The sequence below is a fragment of the Manis pentadactyla genome, chromosome 11 (genome assembly GCF_030020395.1).
Source record: "Manis pentadactyla isolate mManPen7 chromosome 11, mManPen7.hap1, whole genome shotgun sequence".
In the NCBI taxonomy this organism is placed as follows: Eukaryota; Metazoa; Chordata; class Mammalia; order Pholidota; family Manidae; genus Manis; species Manis pentadactyla.
The window spans coordinates 90181579-90204288 of NC_080029.1; the positions used below are offsets into that span (position 1 = coordinate 90181579).

Here is a 22710-nt window from a genome sequence, read left to right on the forward strand (position 1 = left end):
TTAGTAAAACACATGTCTGCTGAGACTAATATTATGAGGCTGATTTTCTCAAGTCATGCAAGAAATATCTGCCTAATTTTTTTCATGGTAAAGATAGATCCTTTATCAGCTACCACTTCTGTATTGAAGTGGTGAATGCCATTTTTGAGAATAGGAAATATTCTGGTTCTTAATGAATAAAAGTTGGTTGAACAGCAAGAGGCCTTAACTTTGATAGTTTTCTTTTTTATCTCATTTTCCTTTCTTGCTTGTCATTTGTTTCTTTCCTCAGTTGCTCTATTGGTCTTTTCATTGCAGACCAAAATGTCACCCTATGTCTTATGAGATAGCCATTCCCATATCAAGTAGACCTAAGCAATTGCTTGCTCTCTTCATAAATAATTCCAAGGAGTTAGGGGGATAAAATAACTTTTAGGCTAATAAAGGGAGAAGCATTGAGAAGAGCGGAATAGTAAAGTGTGGCAACAATAGCTTATTTCCTGAGAACCATTAGGGAATTGTTAGCTAAAGGGAAAGTAAGACTGTTTAAAATATCACTCTGACATGGGTCATTTGGCATGATGTGACCTTTTTAAATAGAAATGTTTTCATATGTTGTTTTGACAGGGATTCGTGTGGAATAAATATTTAGGGTATGGTCCACAATATGTATAGTTGCCAGAGTAACTCAGCATATCACATTGATGCTCTTAATTTATACAAACAGAATCCTATCCTGGGAATGCTTATTAAATGGTCAGGTGATGCCTGTCAATAATAAACTGAAGCAAAATTCTCAAACATACCCTCTCTAAAAATAACTGAACATTCACAGGTGGCTGAACAACTCTAGATGCTTGGGATTTTTTTCAGAGAAAAAGAATGCTAATTCACTATTAATAGAAAACATTACATTTCACCAGCCTAAGAGCTTGAACTAGAGGTATAGAAAGGATGTTAGATTACTTCTTAAATCGAAACATTATCTGCTCTCATTTGTTCAGATTTTTTCAACTTAATGAAGTGAAACACCATTATGTGTTTGATCTGATTAATAATGAAGTTATGTAAAGTTGAGAGCCATAGTTCAGTTACAAAAATGAACAAGATGTGCTTGTTCACACTGCTATAGTAATTTTTAAATTCTGAAAAGAAAATCTAACATAAGTTCCAGTTTTAAATGCATCTGCACTTTGACAGAAAATCTGTCTTACAGAACTTTTCTCATGGTCAAGGATAAATGTACAAAGAACTTACATCACAGTATTATAAAATGGTGAAAGTTCAAAACAACCTGCATCACTATAAAACAGGAAAAAACGTTGAGTTATGCTACTAAGCAATTACTAACAGTTGCTAACTTGGTGGTGTCCCAGTCCAGTAACACAAGGTAGCACTGAGAGGGCAAGTTGGAGGAAACAATGGGCTGGAGTGCAGAGCATGTAGTCCATCCCCTTCAGAGTGGCCCAGTAATACACTGTGACCTTGTCTGCTCCTCTGCTGTCAGTAGGCTTACCTGTCCTTAGCACATAGGAACTCCCTTCTGCCCAAGGAGGTCTACCTAGCTGTAAAAGAACCCCCTCTCATGCTGGCAGTAAAGGTACCAGAAAGTGAGAGAAGGGGGAACGTTATTAATTTTAATTCCTGGGTACTTAGCCTGCTGAGTCTCAAGATTTTTTCCTCCCACAAAAACTGAAGCAACTTCTGCTTTCTGTTCTCTTGGCCAGTGATTTTAAACTTTCCCTCTCTCAAGACCCTTTTTGTTGTATATGTATCCTTTGTTCCTTCCATGGCTTCCTGTGATGTGAAAGATTTTATCTGTGAACCTGCCAAATGATAACATAATCATTTTTCCCTTTGCAAATTAACAAAGTCTTTCATAACTGAATATATGCTAAAATCAATGCTCTAGAAGTAGAGGATATCATTAAGTCTTCAGTGTGCTTTCTTTATGTCAGGTACTGTGCTAAACACTTCATATGAATTATTTAATCTTCAGAACAATCCCATAGATGGGTTTTATGTACATTTTACAGAAAAAGAAACAGAATTACTATCCCCAGAGTCATATTGTAAGTGGCACAACCACATATCTAAAAAATGTTTATATAAAAATGCTTAGGAAAAAAAAATTATCTGAATGAGTACTTATGGGAGATGGGAGTGAGTGATGAAGATCTTCTGATTTTTCACTCTACTTATTTCTATATTTGAATTTTTAGTACAAGCATACAGTACTTCTGTGATTTGAAAGTTTTGTTTTTCTCAGAAATAGGAGAAGAAAGAAAATTTGGTGCTACCAGCCCTTAATGTAAAATGTCCCAAGGGATTTTTCTCAGAATTTAAAGGTGCATATGGCTCCAAAGTAGATTGGTAGGGTGGAAACTAACCTTTAACATCATTCATTTAAAATTTGTAGAACTCAGAGATGTTATGGGATGGTTAACCTAAAGCAAATATTTCCCTAAGTAGCTTGTCAGATAGTTTTCATGGCATTCTTCCCTTTTCTTTCCTTTTTTTTTTTTTTAACTCTTCTATTTATTTTTCCTTTATCTCCTTTTGTTCATTTTTAACATCTATATTTACTATTGGAGCAAGCCCTTTTTTTCTTCTTTGCTCATACTAAACTTGTTAGGGATGGATGCCTCTGGAGCATTGTAATCTTTAGTAACCTGCAAGAATGAACTCTCTTTAATGAAATAAAGTGTAAATGTGGTTTGGATTTGCTAAAATTAATTGAGTTTTGAATCAGAGTCTCTAACCTGTTAAGCTAATGTTAAATGATCTTTCACATGTTTGTGCTCTTGAGAGAACCGATCTGTCTTGTGTTGGTATGCAGTCAGAATTTTATCTACTACTTTGGACTATATTTCCAAGCAACTCAACTCTCACAATAATACTCTAGCCTCACGTGTTACAGGATACAATGAGTTTCATACCTATAACTAGCTGTATTTCAGTTAGAAGGGAATGCCACCTCCTTAACTCTTTCACTTTAAAGTGTTTTTCCTTTTGACTTAAGTGTGGGAGCAGATTATAGACTCATCATGGGGAAGTCAGTTATCTCAGAAGTTAAGTATTCATTTCCACTGTTCTTTTTGTTCTCTCTAGCTTCCCATTGACCGAGGTGGAGGCGAAGGAAAGGCCATGTACATTGACACTGAGGGTACCTTTAGGCCAGAACGACTACTAGCAGTGGCTGAGAGGTAGGTTACTGGATTAGATGAGGGAAATATGGCCACACCTGTTAACTAGTGATTGCCAGTTGGTCTAGCTGAAGAGTGTCTCTTCTTCTCCTATGGCTCCCTGTCCAAAGTTTTATATGTGATTCAAAAGAATGACCTTCCTTAGTAGAGAAAAACATTCTTCTTTATTCAAAGAAGTTGGTATCAGACAGAATAAAAAACAAGATCCAACTATATTATGTCTTCCAGAGAAACACGTTAGATTCAAAGACACAAATAGTTTGAAAGTAAAAAGATGGGAAAAGATATCGCATGCAGACAGTAACCATAAGAAAGCTGGACTGGCTATGTTAATATCAGATGAAGTCAACTTTAGGACAAAAAATATTACTACAGGCAAAGAGGAACATTTTATAATTAAAAGGTCAGTTCCTTGGGAAGTATAACAGTTGTAAGCGTGCACATCTAATAATAGAGCCTTAAAATATGAGATACAAAAACTGACATAATTGAAGGGTGAAACAGACAATTCAACCATGATAGGTGGAGACAGTATCTCTCATTAATGGATAGAACATTTATCAGATGCCTCGATTAAGGGCTGCTGCAAAAAACCTAATGCTATCATTATGCTTAATTGTGAAATTCTGAATGCTGTCCCTTAAGATTGGAAACAAGTCAAGTGTATCCACTCTCATCACTTGTGTACCACATTGTACTGAAGGCCCTAGCTAGTGCAGTCAGGCAAGAAAGTGGAATAAAAGACATCCAGATTGGAATGGAAGACGTAAAATTATCTCTATTTACCAATGACATGATCCTGTATGTAGAAAATCCTAAGGAATCTACACATAGTACTAGAAAACTAAAAAACTACTAGAACTAAATTCAGCAAGTTTGTAGGATACAATATCAGGATGCAAAAATCCATTGTATTTGAAGTGAAGCAGTGTTCGCTTCAAAAATTAAAATCCCATTCACAGTGGCATCTAAAAGAATGAAATAGTAACTAAGTTTAAAAGTAGGAGTGCAAGACTCGTTCACTGCTGAAATTGAAGATTCTATATAATTAGAAAAACATTACACATTCATGGATTAGAAGATGCAATATTATTAAAATGATAATTCTCAAATTGATCTATATATTCAACACAAATCCTACTAAAATTCCAGCAAGCTTTTTGCAGAAATAGACAGGCTGATTATAAAATTTATATGGAAATGTCAAGGACCCAGAGTAGCCAAGACATTCTTGGAGAGAAAAAATAAAATTGGAGGTCTTTTAAGTCTTCCCAATTTTAAAATTTACTATTAAACAACAATAATCAAGTGTGGTTTGGGCCTAAGGATAGACATGCATCAATGGAACAGAAATGAAAGTTCAGAAATAAGCCATGTATGTTTATATTCACTTGATTTTTGACAAAGGTGCCAAGGCAATTTAATGGAGGAAATAAGTCTATTCAATAAATGGTGATAATGTAGTTGGATATCTACATGCTAAAAGATAAATTTAGACCTTTAACTTTATACCATACATAAAAATTAACTAAAAATGGATAAGTCTGGTGATTCCTCAAAAAATTAAACAGAATTATAATATGATTCAGCAACTCCACTTCAGGGTATATATTCAAAGAATTAAAAGCAAGGACTCAGATGCTTGCATACCAATGTTCATAGCAGCATTATTCACAATAGCCTAAAGGTAAAACAGCCCAGTATCCATCAACAGTTGAATGAATTTTTAAAAATGTCATATATACGTATAATGGAATATTATTCATTCTTTAAAAAGAAGGAAATTCTTACACATAGTACATCATGGATGAGCCTTGAAAACATCCTAAGTGAAATGAGCCACTTGTAAAAGGACAAATACTGTATGGTTTCTCTTATATGAGGAACTTAAGAGTTGTCAGATTCATGAAGACAGAAAGTAGAATGGTGGTTGCCAGGGACTGGGGGTGAGGAGACTGAGGAATTATTATTTAATGAGTACAGAGTTTCAGTTTGGGACAATGAAAAAGTTCTGGAGATGGATGGTGGCGATGGTTGCCCAACATGGGAATGCCCTTGTTGCCACTTGATTGTACGCTTTAAAAAAGGTTGAAACACTAAGTTTTATGTATATTGACTATAATTTTCTTAAAACGATGATAGTCCTAACTGTAAGAGCTAAAACTATATAACTTTTAGGAAAAAACAGGAAGAAATTTTTGTGACCTTGAGGTTGGTAAAGATTTCTCAGATACAATATGAAAAAGTGCACTGCATGAAAGAAAAAATTGATAATGCTTTTAAACTTTTCTTCGTCAAAGAACATTATCAAGAAAGTGAAAAGACAACCCAAAGTATGTGAGAAAATATTTATAAGTCATGTATCTGATATAAGGGTCTAGTATCCAGAATATATAAAGAACTCTACAAATACAATGATAAGAGAACCCAAATGAAAATTGTGCAAAGGAATTGTACAGACATTTCTCCAAAGATATACAAATAGGGCCAGTAAGCACATGAAAAAAATGTATTCTTGTCCAGAAGAAATGCAAATTAAAACCACAGAGACCACTAGGATAGTTGTAATAAAAAAGGTAGTAGCGAATGTTGGGGATTATGTGGGGAAACTGGATATATTTCTGGTGAGAATGTAAAATGGTTCAGTCACTTTGGAAAACTGGAAAGTAAACATAAATTTACCTATGACCCAGCAATTTCACTCTGGTTATATACCCCAGAGATAAGAAAACATGTCCACACTGAGGTTTGTATGTAGATGTTTGTAGTATTGATATAATGGCCAAAGATAGGAAACAACTCAGTTGTCGATCAACTAGTGAATTAATAAACAAAATTTAGTTATCTATTCAGTGGAATACTATTCAATAATAAAAAGGAATGAAGTATTCATAATGTGACAATATGGATGAACCTCAAAACAAGCTAAAGGACAAACACTAAACAAAAAAACCCTACCTATATGTGATTCCATTTATGTGAAATTTTCAGAAGGGGAGAATCTATAGAGAAAGTAGATAAGTAGTTGCCCGGAGCTGGGTGTAGGAACAGGAAGTAACTGCAAATAAACTTGAGAGATCTTTTTGGGGTGATGGAAATATTCCAAAATTTGATTGTGATGATGATGGCTGTACAGCTTTGTAGACACTAAAAAGTAAAACATTAATTTTATGGTATATAAATTAAAAGCAGGTAAAGATTTTTAAGTTTCTACATCCCTTAATACAGCTTTCAAATTAACTCCCAGAGTTGTTTTACTTATTTTTCCTTGTCTGTGGTCAAATGTGATAATTTGGTCATTTTACTGAAACCTAGTAATTAAATACAATTTAATTGCTTGTTGAGATGTCAGACTCGAGTGGGAACCTGCCTAGCTAAGTTGGGAATTTTCTTTTCTAGTTTTGCAATTATAACCAAATTCTCTTTCCCAGTTTATAATTTGAGGAACCCAAGCCATTGAATGTATACTATTAAAACAAAAAATTAGATTGGAATAAAAATTGCAGCTCTCTGCCTCTGCTTGCAAAATCCCTGTCAAAAAAGAATCAACTCCTTTGCAACCTAATCTTAGTTTTCAAAAGATGAGTATACTAAACCATATCTTCCATCTGAAAGTTGTTTTGGTGTTCTTGTACAGAAATTACACTTTTAAGTACACTATTTTAGTAGTTGAAGAGCTTTCTTTTGGATAAAATCATTAAGATTTTGTCTAGTATAATAAAAATGAGTGTTCAGTTAAGATAGATGAGAAAGTATAGAATGTTGGCTGTGAGGACAGGGACAGATGATCTTCTGGATGCTTGCTGAAGTCTGATAACTATGGTCACAATTGCTAGCTATGGTGTCAACCACTGTTGTTTTTTTTAAGGTCTTTTAAGTACTGTGAAAGAAAAAATGATAGAACCTTCTTGAGGGAATACAGCTGAATTTTTCAAACTTGCATGTTAATCATCTGAGGTATTTGTTAAATATAGAAATTACCATGCCTCTTTGAAAACTGCCATTCATTATGTCTGAATTAGGCCTAGGAATTTATTTTTTTACAGGTGTTCAGGTTACTCTTTCAGGGAGTTCTGGAAACACTGTAAGAATGCTTATTTTCAACGAAATTTTTCCAAGTTGTGGGAACTGACAATTCCATGTGCTGCTTCAGGAATATAAAAAGAGATCCCCGTAGTCATCTTTCTGAACGCTGCTGAGATTAAAAATCAGGATTAACTCTGTTTTTTCTGGTAAACTATCCATGTCTGATAGCAAAAGATAATCCCCCTTCCTGAGAGATTATATCAATGTTTCTTGAGATAAGACTGGAACACTTATTTAGGCCTCTTGAATCTTTTTTCTTACTGTCATGATCTAAATAAGGAAAATTTCCATCTTTTTATTCCCATTCTGTTTGATCAGGATCCCAAGGCAAAACAATATCCTCACTCCATCTCCTTACCTTTCTGCCCAGACTTAACGAATTGGCATTATCAGTCCACTTAATGCCAGAGTTAAGCTTCAATTTCTATTGATAATGGCAAAGAATAGCAGGTGAAATAAATGTCCAGGGAAGTGCAAGACTGTGTGTCTAATATGAAGAATCCATTGTATGATGTAAAAAATTGAATTGGGTAGAGTGGGATTTCCTGATATTAAGGTTCAGTTTTACTGCAGTGTTATTGTAAGTGCTAGAATATTATTTTTGGAAGGAAAAATGAGAGGAAAACTATTTGCTAAACAAGGTCTCAGAAAAATAGGTTTGATGTAATGTATGCCTTTGTAATGATTAGTTGCCACATAGCCCACTTTAAAAGACTGATAGAATCATTAACATAGAAACTTCTGGATCTCAAAAAATTACAGCACATTGATTTTGTTTAAACAAATTCTCTTGAACTATTATGTAAAGGAGGCAGTATAAGGCTTTTGAACATGATTTTAGGTGCCATATGAAAATATTATGGGTTAAAGTGATTGTATATTGTTCTCTTTTTACTCGGGTTGTGGATAAAATTTTATTCAGCAACATATATTCATAACTTACTAGGTATAAAAATATATACCAGGTAGAGAGGCTTAGCCTTTTCTCCTCAAGGAATTTCTGGTCTAGTAGAAGAAGGGCAGGACAACTCCTCACAAGTACCATAAAAAGGCCTAAAGTGTAGGCATTTAGGTGAGTCTTGGTAGATGGATAAATCAAATTGCCTTTGAAGAAATGGAGCCCCATAATTGTGAGAATGAAAATATCTTATTTGAACTACCTTGAGAATTCATGTTTTAGATAGCAGTTACAAAGGGAAAAGAATACAGATTATTCTAATAAAATAAACTTTTATTTGCCTTTTTTAAATAAGAGGAAGGAAAATATTTTCTTTCAGTTGATAGATGAATTATGGTACGAAATGAATTAAGGTACGACTCATGTAACCATACTTTATGTAATTGATTCTATCTTAAATGTAGTGTGTTACTAGCATGAAAAGGGAAGAATAGAAGAAATGAAATATACCTATTTCTCTTAAACTTAGTGTTTTTTTTGTATCATTAATCTACAATTACATGAGGAACATTATGTTTACTAGACTCCCCCCATCACCAAATTCCCCTCACATATCCCATTACAGTCACTGTCCATCAATGTAATAAGATGTTGTAGAATCACTACTTGTCTTCTCTGTTGTACAGCCCTCCCTGTGCAACCCCCTACTCATTATACATGCTAATCATAAAGCCCCCTGTCTCCCCCACCGACCCCTTGTTCCTCCCTTCCCACCCATCCTCCGCAGTCCCTTTCCCTTTGGTAACTGCTGGTCCATTCTTGGGTTCTGTGAGTCTTCTGCTGTTTTGCTTCTTCTACAGATGAGTGAAATCATTTGATACTTGTCTTTCTCCGCCTGGTTTATTTCACCGAGTATAATACCCTCTAGCTCCATCCATGTTATTGCAAATGGTAGGATTTGTTTACTTCTTATGGCTGAATAATATTCCATTGTGTGTATGTACCACATCTTTATCCATTTATCTACTGATGGACACTTAGGTTGCTTCCATTTCTTGGCTATTGTGAATAGTGCTGCAATAAACATAGGGGTGCATATATCTTTTTCAAACTGGGCTGCTGCATTCTTAGTGTAAATTTCTAAGAGTGGAATTCCTGGGTCAAATGGTATTTCTATTTTGAGTTTTTTGAGGAACCTCCATACTGCTTTCCACAATGGTTGAACTAATTTACATTCCCACCAGTAGTGTAGGAGGGTTCCCCTTTCTCCACATCCTCGCCAGCATCTGTTGTTATTTGTCTTTGGGATGATGGCGATCCTTACTGGTGTGATGTGATATCTCATTGTGGTTTTAATTTGCATTTCTCTGATGACTAGTGATGTGGAGCATCTTTTCATGTATCTGTTGGCCATCTGAATTTCTTATTTGGAGAACTGTCTGTTCAGCTCCTCTGACCATTTTTTTAAATTGGATTATTTGCTTTTTGTTTGTTGAGGTGTGTGAGCTCTTTATATATTTTGGATGTCAAGCCTTTATGGGATTTGTCATTTATGAATATATCCTCCCATACTGTAGGATGCCCATTTGTTCTGTTGGTGGTGTCCTTTGCTGTACAGAAGCTTTTCAGCTTGATATAGTCCCACTTGTTCATTTTTGCTTTCGTTTTCCTTGCCCGGGGAGATATGTTCATGAAGAAGTTGCTCATGTTTATGTCCAACAGATTTTTGCCTGTGTTTCTTTGTAAGAGTTTTATGGTTTCATGACTTACATTCAGGTCTTTGATCCATTTTGAGTTTACTTTTGTGTATGGGGTTAGACAGTGATCCACTTTCATTCTCTTACATGTAGCTGTCCAGTTTTGCCAACACCAGCTGTTGAAGAGGCTGTCATTTCCCCCATTGTATGTCCATGGCTCCTTTATCATATATTAATTGACGATATATGTTTGGGTTAATGTCTGGAGTCTCTATTGTGTTCCACTGGTCTGTGGCTCTGTTCTTGTGCCAGTACCAAATTGTCTTGATTACTGTGGCTTTGTAGTAGAGCTTGAAGTTGGGGAGCGAGATGCCCCATGCTTTATTCTTCCTTCTCAGGATTGCTTTGGTTATTCGGGGTCTTTGGCGGTTCCATATGAATTTTTGAACTATTTGTTCCAGTTCATTGAAGAATGCTGTTGGTAATTTGATAGGGATTGCATCAAATCTGTATATTGCTTTGGGCAGGATGGCCATTTTGACGATATTAATTCTTCCTAGCCAGGAGCATAGGATGAGTTTCCATTTGTTAGTGACCTCTTTAATTTCTCTTATGAGTGTCTTGTAGTTTTCAGGGTATAAGTCTTTCACTTCCTTGGTTAGGTTTATTCCTAGGTATTTCATTATTTTTGATGCTATTGTGAATGGAATTGTTTTCCTGATTTCTCTTTCTATTAGTTCATTGTTAGTGTATAGGAAAGCCACTGATTTCTGTGTGTTAATTTTGTATCCTGCAACTTTGCTGAATTCCGATATTAGTTTTGGTAGTTTCGGAGTGGAGTCTTTAGGGTTTTTTATGTACAATATCATGTCATCTGCAAATAGTGACAGTTTCACTTCTTCTTTACCAATCTGGATTCCTTGTATTTCTTTGTTTTGTCTAATTGCCATGGCTAGGACCTCCAGTACTATGTTGAATAATATTGGGGAGAGTGGGCAACCCTGTCGTTTTCCCAATCTGAGGGGAAAAGGTTTCAGCCTCTCACTGTTCAGTATGATGTTAGCTGTGGGTTTATCATATATGGCCTTTATTATGTTGAGGTACTTGCCCTCTATGCCCATTTTGTTGAGAGTTTTTCTCATGAATGGATGTTGAATTTTGTCGAATGCTTTTTCAGCATCTATGGAGATGATCATGTGGTTTTTGTCCTTCTTTTTGTTGATGTGGTGGATGATGTTGATGGATTTTCGAATATTGTACCATCCTTGCATCCCTGGGATGAATCCCACTTGGTTGTGATGTATGATCCTCTTGATGTATTTTTGAATTCGGTTTGCTAATATTTTGTTGAGTATTTTTGCATCTACGTTCATAAGGGATATTGGTCTGTAGTTTTCTTTTTTGGTGGGGTCTTTGCCTGGTTTTGGTATTAGGGTGATGTTGGCTTCATAGAATGAGTTTGGGATTATTCTCTTCTATTTTTTGGAAAACTTTAAGGAGAATGGGTATTATGTCTTCTTTGTATGTCTGATAAAATTCAGCAGTAAATCCATCTGGCCCTGGGATTTTTGTTCTTGGGTAGTTTTTTGATTACCTATTCAATTTTGTTTCTGGTAATTGGTCTGTTTAGATTTTCTGTTTCTTTCTGGGTCAGTCTTGGAAGGTTGTATTTTTCTAGGAAGTTGTCCATTTCTCCTAGGTTTTCCAGCTTGTTAGCATATAGATTTTCATAGTATTCTCTGATAATTCTTTGTATTTCTGTGGGGTCCATTGTGATTTTTCCTTTCTCGTTTCTGATTCTGTTGATGTGTGTTGACTCTCTTTTTCTCTTAATAAGTCTGGCTAGAGGCTTATCTATTTTGTTTATTTTCTCAAAGAACCAGCTCTTGGTTTCATTGATTTTTTTCTATTGTTTTATTCTTCTCAGTTTTATTTGTTTCTTCTCTGATCTTTATTATGTCCCTCCGTCTGCTGACCTTAGGCCTCATATGTTCTTCTTTTTCCAATTTCGATGATTGTGACATTAGACTATTCATTTGGGATTGTTCTTCCTTCTTTAAATATGCCTGGATGGCTATATACTTTCCTCTTAAGACTGCTTTTGCTGCATACCACAGAAGTTGGGGCTTTGTGTTGTTGTTGTCATTTGTTTCCATATATTGCTGGATCTCCATTTTAATTTGGTCATTGATCCATTGATTATTTAGGAGCATGTTGTTAAGCCTCCATGTGTTTGTGAGCCTTTTTGCTTTCTTTGTACAATTTATTTCTAGTTTTATACCTTTGTGGTCTGAAAAGTTGGTTGGTAAGATTTCAATCTTTTGGAATTTACTGAAGCTCTTTTTGTGGCCTATTCTGGAGAATGTTCCATGTGCACTTGAGAAGAATGTGTATGCTGTTGCTTTCGGATGTAGAGTTTTATAGATGTCTATTTGGTCCATCTGTTCTAGTGTGTTATTCAGTGCCTCTGTGTCCTTACTTATTTTCTGTCTGGTGGATCTGTCCTCTGGAGTGAGTGGTGTTTTAAAGTCTCCCAAAATGAATGCATTGCATTCTATTTCCTCCTTTAATTCTGTTAGTATTTGTTTCACATATATTGGTGGTCCTGTATTGGGTGCACATATTTTTATAATGGCTATAGCCTCTTGTTGGACTGAGCCCTTTATCATTATGTAATGTCCTTCTTTATCTCTTGTTACTTTCTTTATTTTGAAGTCTATTTTGTCTGATACTAATATTGTAACACCTGCTTTTTTCTCCCTGTTGTTTGCATGAACTATCTTTTTCCATCCCTTGACTTTTAAATCTGTGCATGTCTTTGGGTTTGAGGTGAGTCTCTTGTAAGCAGCATATAGATGGGTCTTGCTGTTTTATTCATTCTATTACTCTGTGTCTTTTGATTGGTGCATTCAGTCCATTTACATTTAGGGTGATTATTGAAAGATATGTACTTATTGCCATTGCAGGCTTTAGATTCGTGGTTACCAAAGGTTCAAGGTTAGCTTCTTTACTACCTAACTGTCTAACTTAACTCGCTTATTGAGCTATTATTAACACAGTCTGATGATTATGTCTCTCCCTTCTTATTCCTCCTCCTCCATTCTTCATATGTTGGGTGTTTTCTGTGGTCTTTTTAGGGGTGCTCCCATCTAGAGTCCCTCTGAATACCCTGTAGAGGTGGTTTGTGGGAGGCAAATTCCCTCAACTTTTCCTTGTCTGGGAATTGTTTAATCCCTCCTTCATATTTAAATGATAATCGTGCTGGATACAGTATCCTTGGTTCAAGGCCCTTCTGTTTCATTGCATTAAATATATCATGCCATTCTCTTCTGGTCTGTAAGGTTTCTGTTGAGAAGTCTGATGATAGCCTGATGGGTTTTCCTTTGTAGGTGACCTTTTTTCTCTTTCTGGCTGCCTTTAATACTCTGTCTTTGTCCTTGATCTTTGCCATTTTAATTATTATGTGTCTTGGTGTTGTCCTCTTTGGGTCCCTTCTCTAAGGAGTTCTGTGTGCTTCTGTAGTCTGAGCAACTATTTCCTCCCCCAGTTTGGGGAAGTTCTCAGCAACTATTTCTTCAAAGACACTTTCTATCCCTTTTTCTCTCTTCTTCTTCTGGTATCCCTATAATGCGGATATTGTTCCTTTTGGATTGGTCACACAGTTCTCTTAATATTGTTTCATTCCTGGAGATCCTTTTATCTCTCTCTCTGTGTCTGCTTCTATGCGTTCCTGTTCTCTGGTTGCTATTCCATCAATGACCTCTTGCATCTTATCCATTCTGCTTATAAATCCTTCTAGAGATTGCTTCCCTTCTGTAATCTCCCTCCGGACATCATCCCTTAGCTCTTGTATATTTCTCTGCAGCTCTGTCAGCATGTTTATGATTTTTATTTTGAATTCTTTTTCAGGGAGACTGGTTAGGTCTGTCTCTGCAGATCCTCTCTCAGGTGTTGTCTGAGCTATCTTGGACTGGACTCAATTTTTTTGCCTTTTCATGGTGATAGCGGTGGCTGTAGGCAGGTTGTGGGTGTGTCAGCTGGGAGAAGAAAGTCCTTCCCTGCTTACTGGATGCCTTGCCCTTCTCCGCTGCCTGTGTCGGTTACCCACACTCCTGGGGCAGCCGCTGGGTTAATCCCGTAAGCTGCTGTGGGCGGGGTCTCCATCAGCAGCGCGGAGCCCTGCGGGGAGTGGCAGGCACACCAGTTGTGCTCCTCTGCAATAGTGGCACCCCTGCTGGGCATCTATGTGCCAGCAGCGGCCTTTGGATCTGGCCCGGGCGGCTGTGCCCTGGGCTGGGATTCTGGTCGCCTGCTGGGAGCACAGCTGCTCCCTCTGGCACCACTGCAGGTGTATGCAGGCCTCTCCCATGTGGACCTCTCCCTGGCTCTTCTGGTGTCACTGCCGCTGGCACGCGCGAGCCACACCCAGGGTGTTTGGTTGCCGCTGCTGCGGGCTTGCACGAGCCTCTCCCGGTCCCTCCTGGCGCCACCGGCACACGTGATCCGCTCCCGATTCCTTGCAACGCTGTCGCCCCCGACGCTCACTTTCCACTCTCCCACTACTGGCCGGTGTGTCAGAGTCCGCACCAGTTGGAGGAATGACTGGCAGGCTGCTTAGTGCCATGAGGGGCTTCAGAGCTGCGATGCCTCCCCAGGGTTTAGGGCACCTAAAGTTCCCCGGGATTCCCAGCTGCTGGCTGAGTGTGCCAGGATGACTTCAACCAGCTCTGGGGTCCCTGTCTCTTTAAGACTTGCAGAAAGCACTCGCTTTTCTTTTGTCTCTGGGGCGCCAATTGTGGGTACCTTCCCACAGGTACTGCTTTTCTGTTTCTCTAATATCCAATACCCCGTGCACCTTGTGTCTGCTCTCTGGGTGCAGATTTCTAGAGCTGGTTGTTTAGAAGTCCTGGGCTTTCACTCCCTCCCCGTTCCGACTCCTTTCTTCCCGCCGGGTTCTGGGGTTGGGGAGCCTTCGGGTCCCGCCTGGCCGCAGCTTGTATCTTACCCCCTTCATGTGATGTTGAGTTCTCGCAGATGTAGATGTATCCTGGCTGTTGTACTGCATCCACTGGTGTCTCTTTTAGGAATAGTTGTATTTATTGTATTATCAAAAATATATATGTTTTGGGGAGGAGATTTCCACTGAACTACTCATGCCGCCATCTTCCCGTGATCCACCCCATATAAATTTTAAAACTATTTGTTCCAGTTTGTTGAAGAATGCTGTTGGTATTTTGATAGGCATTGCATTGAATCTGTAGATTGCTTTAGGCAGGATGGCCATGTTGACAATATTAATTCTTCCTATACATGAGCATGGGATGTGTTTCCATTTATTGGTATCTTCTTTAATTTCTCTCATGAGTGTCTTGTGTAGTTTTCAGAGTAAATGTCTTTCACCTCCTTGGTTAGGTTTATTCCTAGGTATTTTATTCTTTTTGATGCAGTTGTAAATGGAGTTGTTTCCTGATTTCTCTTTCTGCTAATTCATTGTTAGCATGTAGTAGGAATGCAACAGATTTCTGTGTATGAATTTTGTATTCTGCAACTTTGTTGAATTCAGTTGTTCTAGTAGTTTTTTTGTGCACTCTTTAGGCTTTTCTGTGTATGCCATCTGCAATTAGTGACAGTTTAACTTCTTCCCAATTTGGATGCCTTTTATTTCTTAGTGTTGTCTGATTGCTGTGGTTAGGACCTCCAGTACTATGTAGAATAAAAGTGTTGAGAATGTGCATCCTTATGTTGTTCCCCATCTTAGAAGAAAAGCTTCCAGCTTTTCATTATTAAGTATGGTGTTGGATGTCGATTTGTCACAAATGGCCTTTATTATGTTGAGGTGCGTACCGTCTAAACCCATTGTTACGAGTTTTTAAATCATGAATGGATGTTAAATTTCGTCAAATGCTTCTTCAGCATCTGTTGATATGATCATGTGATTTTTGTCCTTTTTCTTGGTGTGATGTATGATATTGATTTATGAATATTGTACTATCCTTGCATCCCTGGAATAAATCCCACTTGGTCATGATGGATGATCTTTTTTATGTATTTTTGGATTCAGTTTGTTAATATTTTGTTGAGTATTTTTGCATCTGTGTGCATCAAGGATATTAGTCTGTAATTTCTTTTTTTATGGTGTCTGTCTGGTTTTGGTATTAGAGTGATGCTGGCCTCATAGAATGAGTTTGGGAGTATTCCCTCCTCTTCTACTTTTTGGAATACTTTAAGTGGGATGGGTAATAGCTCTTCTTTAAATGTTTGATAAAATTCAGCTATGAAGTCCTCTGGGACAGGGTTTTTGTTTTTAGGTAGCTTTCTGATTACCAGTTCAATTTCATTGCTGGGAACTGGCCTGTTCAGATTTGCTGTCTCTTCCTGGATCAGTCTTGGTAGGTTGTATTTTTCTAGAAAGTTGTCCATTTCCTCTAGGTTGTCCAGTTTATTGGCATATAATTTTTCATAGTATTCTCTAATAATTCTTTGTATTTCTTTGGTGTCCATTGTGATTATTCCTTTTTCGTTTCTGATTTTGTTTATGTGTGTACACTCTTATTTTCTTGATAAGTCTGGCTAGGGGTTTATCAATTGTTTATTTTTTCCAATAACCGGCTCCTGGTTTCATTGATTTTTTTTTTTCTATTTTACTCTTCTCAGTTTTATTTATTTCTGCTCTGTTCTTTATTATGTCCTTCCTTTTACTGACTTTGGGCTTCATTTGTTTTTCTTTTTCTATTTTCTTTAATTGTGAGTTTAGACTGTTTGTTTAGAACTGTTCTTGTTTCTTGTGGTAAGCCTGTATTGCTATGTACTTTCCTCTTAGAACTGCCTTCGCTGCATCCCATAGGTTTTGGAATATTGAGTTGTTGTTTTCATTTGTCTCCATATATTGTTTAATCTCTGTTTTAATTTGGTCACTCATCCATTGATTATTTAGGAGCATATTGTTTAGCTTCCATGTTTTTGAAGTCTTTGTTTTCTGTACATAATTTATTTCGAGTTTCATACCATTGTGGTCTGAGAAGCTACTTGATACAGTTTCAATCTTTTTGAATTTATAGAGGCTCTTTTTGTGGCCTAGTGTGTAATCTCTTCTGGAAAACATTCCATGTACACTTGAGAATGTGTATCTTCCTGCTTTTGGGTGGAATCTTCTGTAGACGTCTGTTAGGTCTATCTCTTCTAATATAGTGTTCAGTACCTCTGTTTCCTTACTTATTTTCTGTCTGGTTGATCTATTGGTGTGAGCGGGTATTAAAATCTCCTAAAATGAATGTGTTGCAGTCTGTTTCCCCCTTTAATTCTGCTAGTATTTGTTTTACATATTTATATTGGGTGTATAGATGTTTGTAATGGTTATATGCTTTTGTTGGACTGACCCCTTTACATTATCCTTCTTTGTCTCTTGTTACTTTCTTTGTTTTGAAATCTATTTTGTCTGATATAAGTCCCAGTACTTCTGCTGTTTTCTGTTATTTACATGAACTATCTTTTTCCATCTCTTCACTTGTAGTGTGTGTATGTCCTTGGGTCAGACATGATCTTGTAAGCAGCATATAGATGGGTCTTCTTTTTTTTATCCATTCTGGCACTCTGTGTCTTTTGATTGGTGCATTCAGTCCATTTACATTTAAGGTGATTATTGATAGATATGTATTTATTATCATTGTAGCCTTTGTATATGTGGTTACCAAAGGTTCAAGAATAGCTTCCTTACTATGTAACAGGCTACCTTATAATTACTCTATTTCAAACACAATCTAGAGGTACTTTTCTTTTTTGCCCTCTTCTTCTTCCCCCTCCCACTATATGTTAGGTGTCATATTCTGCACTTTTTCTGTATCCCTTGACTGATTTTGGGAGTAGTTGATGTAATTTTGTACTTGCTTGAAATTTAATTGGTCTACTACCTTTACTGTGAGTTTATTTTCACTGACAGCTATTTAGCCTTAGGAACATTTCCATCTAGAGCAATCCCTTTAACACATGTTGTAGGGCTGCCTTAGTGGTGGTTAATTCCTTCAACTTTTGTTTATCTGAAAATTATTTAATCTCTGCTTCAAATTTAAAGATAATCTTGCAGGGTAGAGAGAGTATTCTTTGCTGTAGGTCCTTCTATTACATTAAATATATCATGCCAATCCCTTCTGGCCTGTGAAGTTTCTGCTGAGAGGTCTGCTGATAGCCTGGAGTTTCCTTTATAAATAATCTTTTTTCTCTCTCTGGTTACTTTCAATACTCTCTTCTTGTCTTTGATCTTTTCCATTTTAATTATATGTCTTGGCATTGTCTTCCTAGAGTTCCTTTTGTTAGGGGATTTCTGCGCTTCCATGACCTGAGTCTATTTCCTTCCCCAGTTTGGGGGAAATAATTATTTCCTCAAAGAGGCTTTCTACCCCTTGTCTCCCTCTTCTCCTTCTGATACCCCTATTATGCGAATATTGTTCTGTTTGGATTGGTCACACAGCTCCTCTGTTTTTCTTTCATTACTAGAGATCCTTTTTTTCTGCTTTTCAGCTTTATTGTTTTCTTGCTCCCTAATTTCCAACTCATTTACAACTTCTTCAGACTGTGAACGTCTGCTATTAAATCCCACCATTGTATTTTTCATTTCAAATACTGTATTCCTCACCTCTGAGTGACTCTTTTACAGGTCGTCTGTCTTTTTGTTGAGGTCCTCCCAGAGATCTTGAATATTTTTCTGAAGATTTGTGAGCATGTTTATGACTTAACTTTGAAGTCTTTATCAAGAAACTTGGTGATTTCAGTTTCACTCACCCCTTTTTCTGGTGTTTTGTCTTGTGGTTTTGTTTGGACCAAATTCCTCTGCCTCTTCATTTTTCCAGTGTTTCGTATGGAATAATAGCTTTATGGAGGAGGCACCCTCTATTGCCCAGAAGCTGAAGACACTTCACTTTCCAGTGTGGGAGCCCCAGCTGTTGGCATGCAGTGGGCAGGACACTATTCTGTCTGGCTTGTAGTGATCTGATTTCAGGGGGTCTGTGTGGGCCATCAGCTGGCCACATGTGCATGGAGAAAACTTGGGGCTGTGCTGCTGGAGTTTCTGTGGGCAGAGCCACCCTCTGCCCAGCCTGCAGCAATGGCCAGGGTCACAAGTGAGTGGGACCAGCACTTGCTAGGAGGAAGTAGCTCCTAGGGCTTACTCCTGTGGCCAGTTCCCCAGCTGGCCCAAAATAGAGAAATCTAGGAGAGCCTCCCTCTGCCTACCTGGCAGTAAAGTCTGACTGTCTGCTGGCTGACCACAGGGAGGAGTCTTGGATCGGCATTGCCAGCAAAGGGGACAGAGTGTTTGATGCTCCCAAGAGTTCCCAACCTTTTGGGGCAAAGCAGGCTGGAATAGTATTGTCTACCTGCCCTTTCACCTAAGCAGAGAGCTCTGTAACCCTTGCCCCTCTGGTGTCCCTCCCACTGCTGGGAAGTCTCTCAAACTGTTCGCTTTGCTTTTGTCTCAAGGGGGCTGTTAGAGTGTGTCTCTTCTCCACAAGCAGCTGGAATCTCAGCCTAACTGGTGTCCTCCTGTCTCTGTTGTCCAGCCCCACTAATCACCAGAGCACCATGTAATGTGGGTTCATGTTCCTGGAGCAGATCTTCAGTGGTCCTGGGCTCCGCTCTCCCTGCTTGGTTCCTTTCCTCCCACCTGTTGGCTGGGGTCAGGGGAGGGCTTGGGCCCTGCTGGATCGTGGCTTTACCACTTTACCCTTTTCTGTGAGGTCTCTCTTCTTCCCCAGACGTAGGTAGTAGTCAGTTCTGCAGTCTAGAGGTCTTTTTCAGGTTTAGTTGTATTTTCATGTTCTATGTGAGTTGGTGAGGAAGTTTCTGCCTTGCCTTCTTACTCTGCCATCTTTTTTTTTTTTGTATCATTAATATACAATTACATAAGCAACACTGTGGTTACTAGATTCCCCTCATTCTCAAGTCCCCACCACATACCCCATTCAGTCACTGTCCATCATTACTCTGCCATCTTTTTCCCAGAGTCTCATTCAGGTAATTTCTTAGAGGTGGATTTCTCATCTGCCTGAGCTCTGTGTATAGCCTATAAAAAGTCTGTCCTCTCTTCTAGATATGGCCTCTCTGGCAGTGATGTCCTGGATAATGTAGCATATGCTCGAGGATTCAACACAGATCACCAGACCCAGCTCCTTTACCAAGCATCAGCCATGATGGTGGAGTCTAGGTATGTGCTTAGTAAAAGACATTGAATGTGCTCTCAGGGCCCTTACCCTGAATCTTGTATAGGCAGTTTGTCTAAATTGATAGTAACTTGAATTAGAAAATGGGAGATTTAAGTTTTAGTTCCTATTTTGACACTCTTGCTTTTTGGTTTTGGTCAAGTCACTTTTTAAAAATGAAGCCATAATTCACTGAAACTTGTAAATTTTACCTTGCTATATGGTGCTTTGGACATGAATGCTATACAAATATCTAATAAAACATTTCTATATATAACTTTAACTACAAATATGACATTTTAGTGTAGTGAGGAAGGGAGCAGAATCTGACGTAAGCTAGAAACAGGCTTCAGAGAATCCTTGTTCCCTATAGGTATGCTCTGCTAATTGTAGACAGTGCCACTGCCCTTTACAGAACGGACTATTCAGGTCGAGGTGAGCTTTCAGCCAGGCAGATGCATTTGGCCAGGTTTCTGCGGATGCTTCTGCGACTTGCTGATGAGGTAAGTTGAGGGGTAGAGACAAAGAATGTCTACTTTTGGGAGCCATGAATTCTAGAAGTCTTGCTGGGAGGCCAGGACATCAGGGTCTTGTGTCGTCAAGATATCAGATATGCATTCATTGCTTTTTGGGGGAAAGGAGTGGCAGAAATAAGGGCCTTGGAATGTCTGTGGCCACAAAAAATGACATTTATTCTTTCCCCATCAGTTTGGTGTAGCAGTGGTAATCACCAACCAGGTGGTAGCCCAAGTGGATGGAGCAGCCATGTTTGCTGCAGATCCTAAAAAACCTATTGGAGGAAATATTATTGCTCATGCCTCAACAACCAGGTAAAGTGATGGGGTAGATGACTTCATCTTGGAATATCATATTAACTATGAAGTAGTCATGAAGATATAACATTTCCATTTAAACCTTGTTAATAAAGCCTTTATTGTGTTACAAAAGCCCTTGCTAAATCAAATTGTCATGGACTGATTAGTACAGGTGTTTGCTTTTAGTTTATAAAGAAATTATAAGCCCTCAAATTATAAGCTCAAAAAAGAATGAACTTGAAAAATTAATATACCTCTCCCTCATTAGTGATAGAAAAAAAAGTTTCAATACAGAAAATCTACTAAGGGGGAGTAGGGCAGAAATGGATTCCTCTATTTTAAGTGCCCTAAGGAATACTGGAAGACCCTTAAAGTCTTTCTTATGAAATACATTTGTCTAAAAATTTTTAGATCTGCCATAAGTGGGAATATTATAATAACTTTGGTGCTTTGATCCGTCTTTGGGTCAGACTCTACCTGAGGAAAGGAAGAGGAGAAACTAGAATCTGCAAAATCTACGACTCTCCCTGTCTTCCTGAAGCTGAAGCTATGTTTGCCATCAATGCGGATGGAGTAGGAGATGCCAAAGACTGAATCATTGGTTTTTTCCTGTGATAAACCTTACGTGCTGCACCTAATGGAGAGGACAGCTCACTGGGGTTCTTCACAGGTCGCTTCCTGTTGTGACTGCCAGAAACAGGCTTCTGGAAAAACAGCTGTTGTATCAGCTTTTCTGATCGTGTAAACAGGAGATAGGTTAGTAGTTACAAACTGACCTGAAATGTTTGTTCCTTCTAAAGTGGATTAATCTCTGAATTCTTTGGTTTTTATTGGGAGGTATGGAATACCTTTGACATAGCCTAACCTTGGGATTGACTCAGGACTAGCAGCTGTCTATTGGGCAATGTTATATCTGCAAAAGAGCTAAATCTGGAGAGATTGACTCTTCTCTATATGAATGTTAAAAAAATGAGCTATGTGGCAAATGGAATGGGTTTCTTCACAGGTTCTTTTTCTCTGTCAGGAGCACGTTTTTAAGTTTGTATGTCTGAATTATATAAGAATTTATTTTTAGTTAAGGAGTACTAAGCCAGGCTTATTGGGCTGCCAGCCCTTCACTATCTGTTTGCTTGGTTTTTTACTGCTAAGAGCGATACAAGATAGTTCTGGAATCTTAAGCATTTCAGAGGCTTGTTAAGTAAATAGATTCAGTGTGAGGCTGCTAATAACATTATTTGTAGTGAATGTGGTATTTACAGGAGTTAGTCTGGTACAAGCTGATTATTTCAAAATAGGGCTTTCATGGTATCTTTTTGGCACTGGTTAGGTTTAATCGATTTCTATTGCTTTAGAACTGAAATTTTAAAAGGGAAGTCCTATATTCAGATGATTGAATATATTATCCTTTAACCTAACAGAATATCACAAGATAGCTAGACCATGGCTTTCCTGTGTGGCCTTTGTTTTTATTCAGTAAATGTCAGTTTGTAGAGGTCTGATACTTGCCCAGATTATTCTACTTCAGGGGTTTGAGATACTCTTCTTCACCTTCAAAGTTCTGCTCAGAATGGGGTTTACCCAGCTCTTCTAATACAAGCTGAGAGGCCCTTTGAAATTGGGGGGAGAGGCAGTAAAAATCTCTGCTGTTGCCTGTGTTGAGCCTGCTATATGTAGGGAGATAGGAATACAGCTTTGTTTTAAAAGCAGTTCTGTTCCCTGACTTTAAAGAATAGAGTACTTCTCAGGCTTTCTTTTTTGTCTCTACACCACAAATCAAACCTGGCAAGGTATAATAAAGCCATAGTGACAGATGCCGAATGGAGGCTTGGGTCTCATATA

The 22710-nt window shown here is 37.9% G+C and overlaps 1 protein-coding gene across 2 annotated transcripts in view; it reads left to right on the forward strand.

Annotated features, from left to right (window-relative positions):
- Window positions 1-21687, forward strand: part of RAD51 (RAD51 recombinase) — a 36093-nt gene extending 14406 nt beyond the window's left edge. For both annotated transcript variants that reach the window (XM_036923841.2, XM_036923839.2), the window contains exons 6-10: window positions 3091-3185; window positions 19948-20061; window positions 20430-20559; window positions 20765-20886; window positions 21342-21687. In XM_036923841.2, the coding sequence (XP_036779736.1) occupies window positions 3091-3185; window positions 19948-20061; window positions 20430-20559; window positions 20765-20886; window positions 21342-21465 (585 nt within the window). In that variant the 3' untranslated portion in view covers window positions 21466-21687. The remainder of the gene's footprint in view (window positions 1-3090; window positions 3186-19947; window positions 20062-20429; window positions 20560-20764; window positions 20887-21341) is intronic.
- Window positions 21688-22710: the final 1023 nt, after the last annotated feature.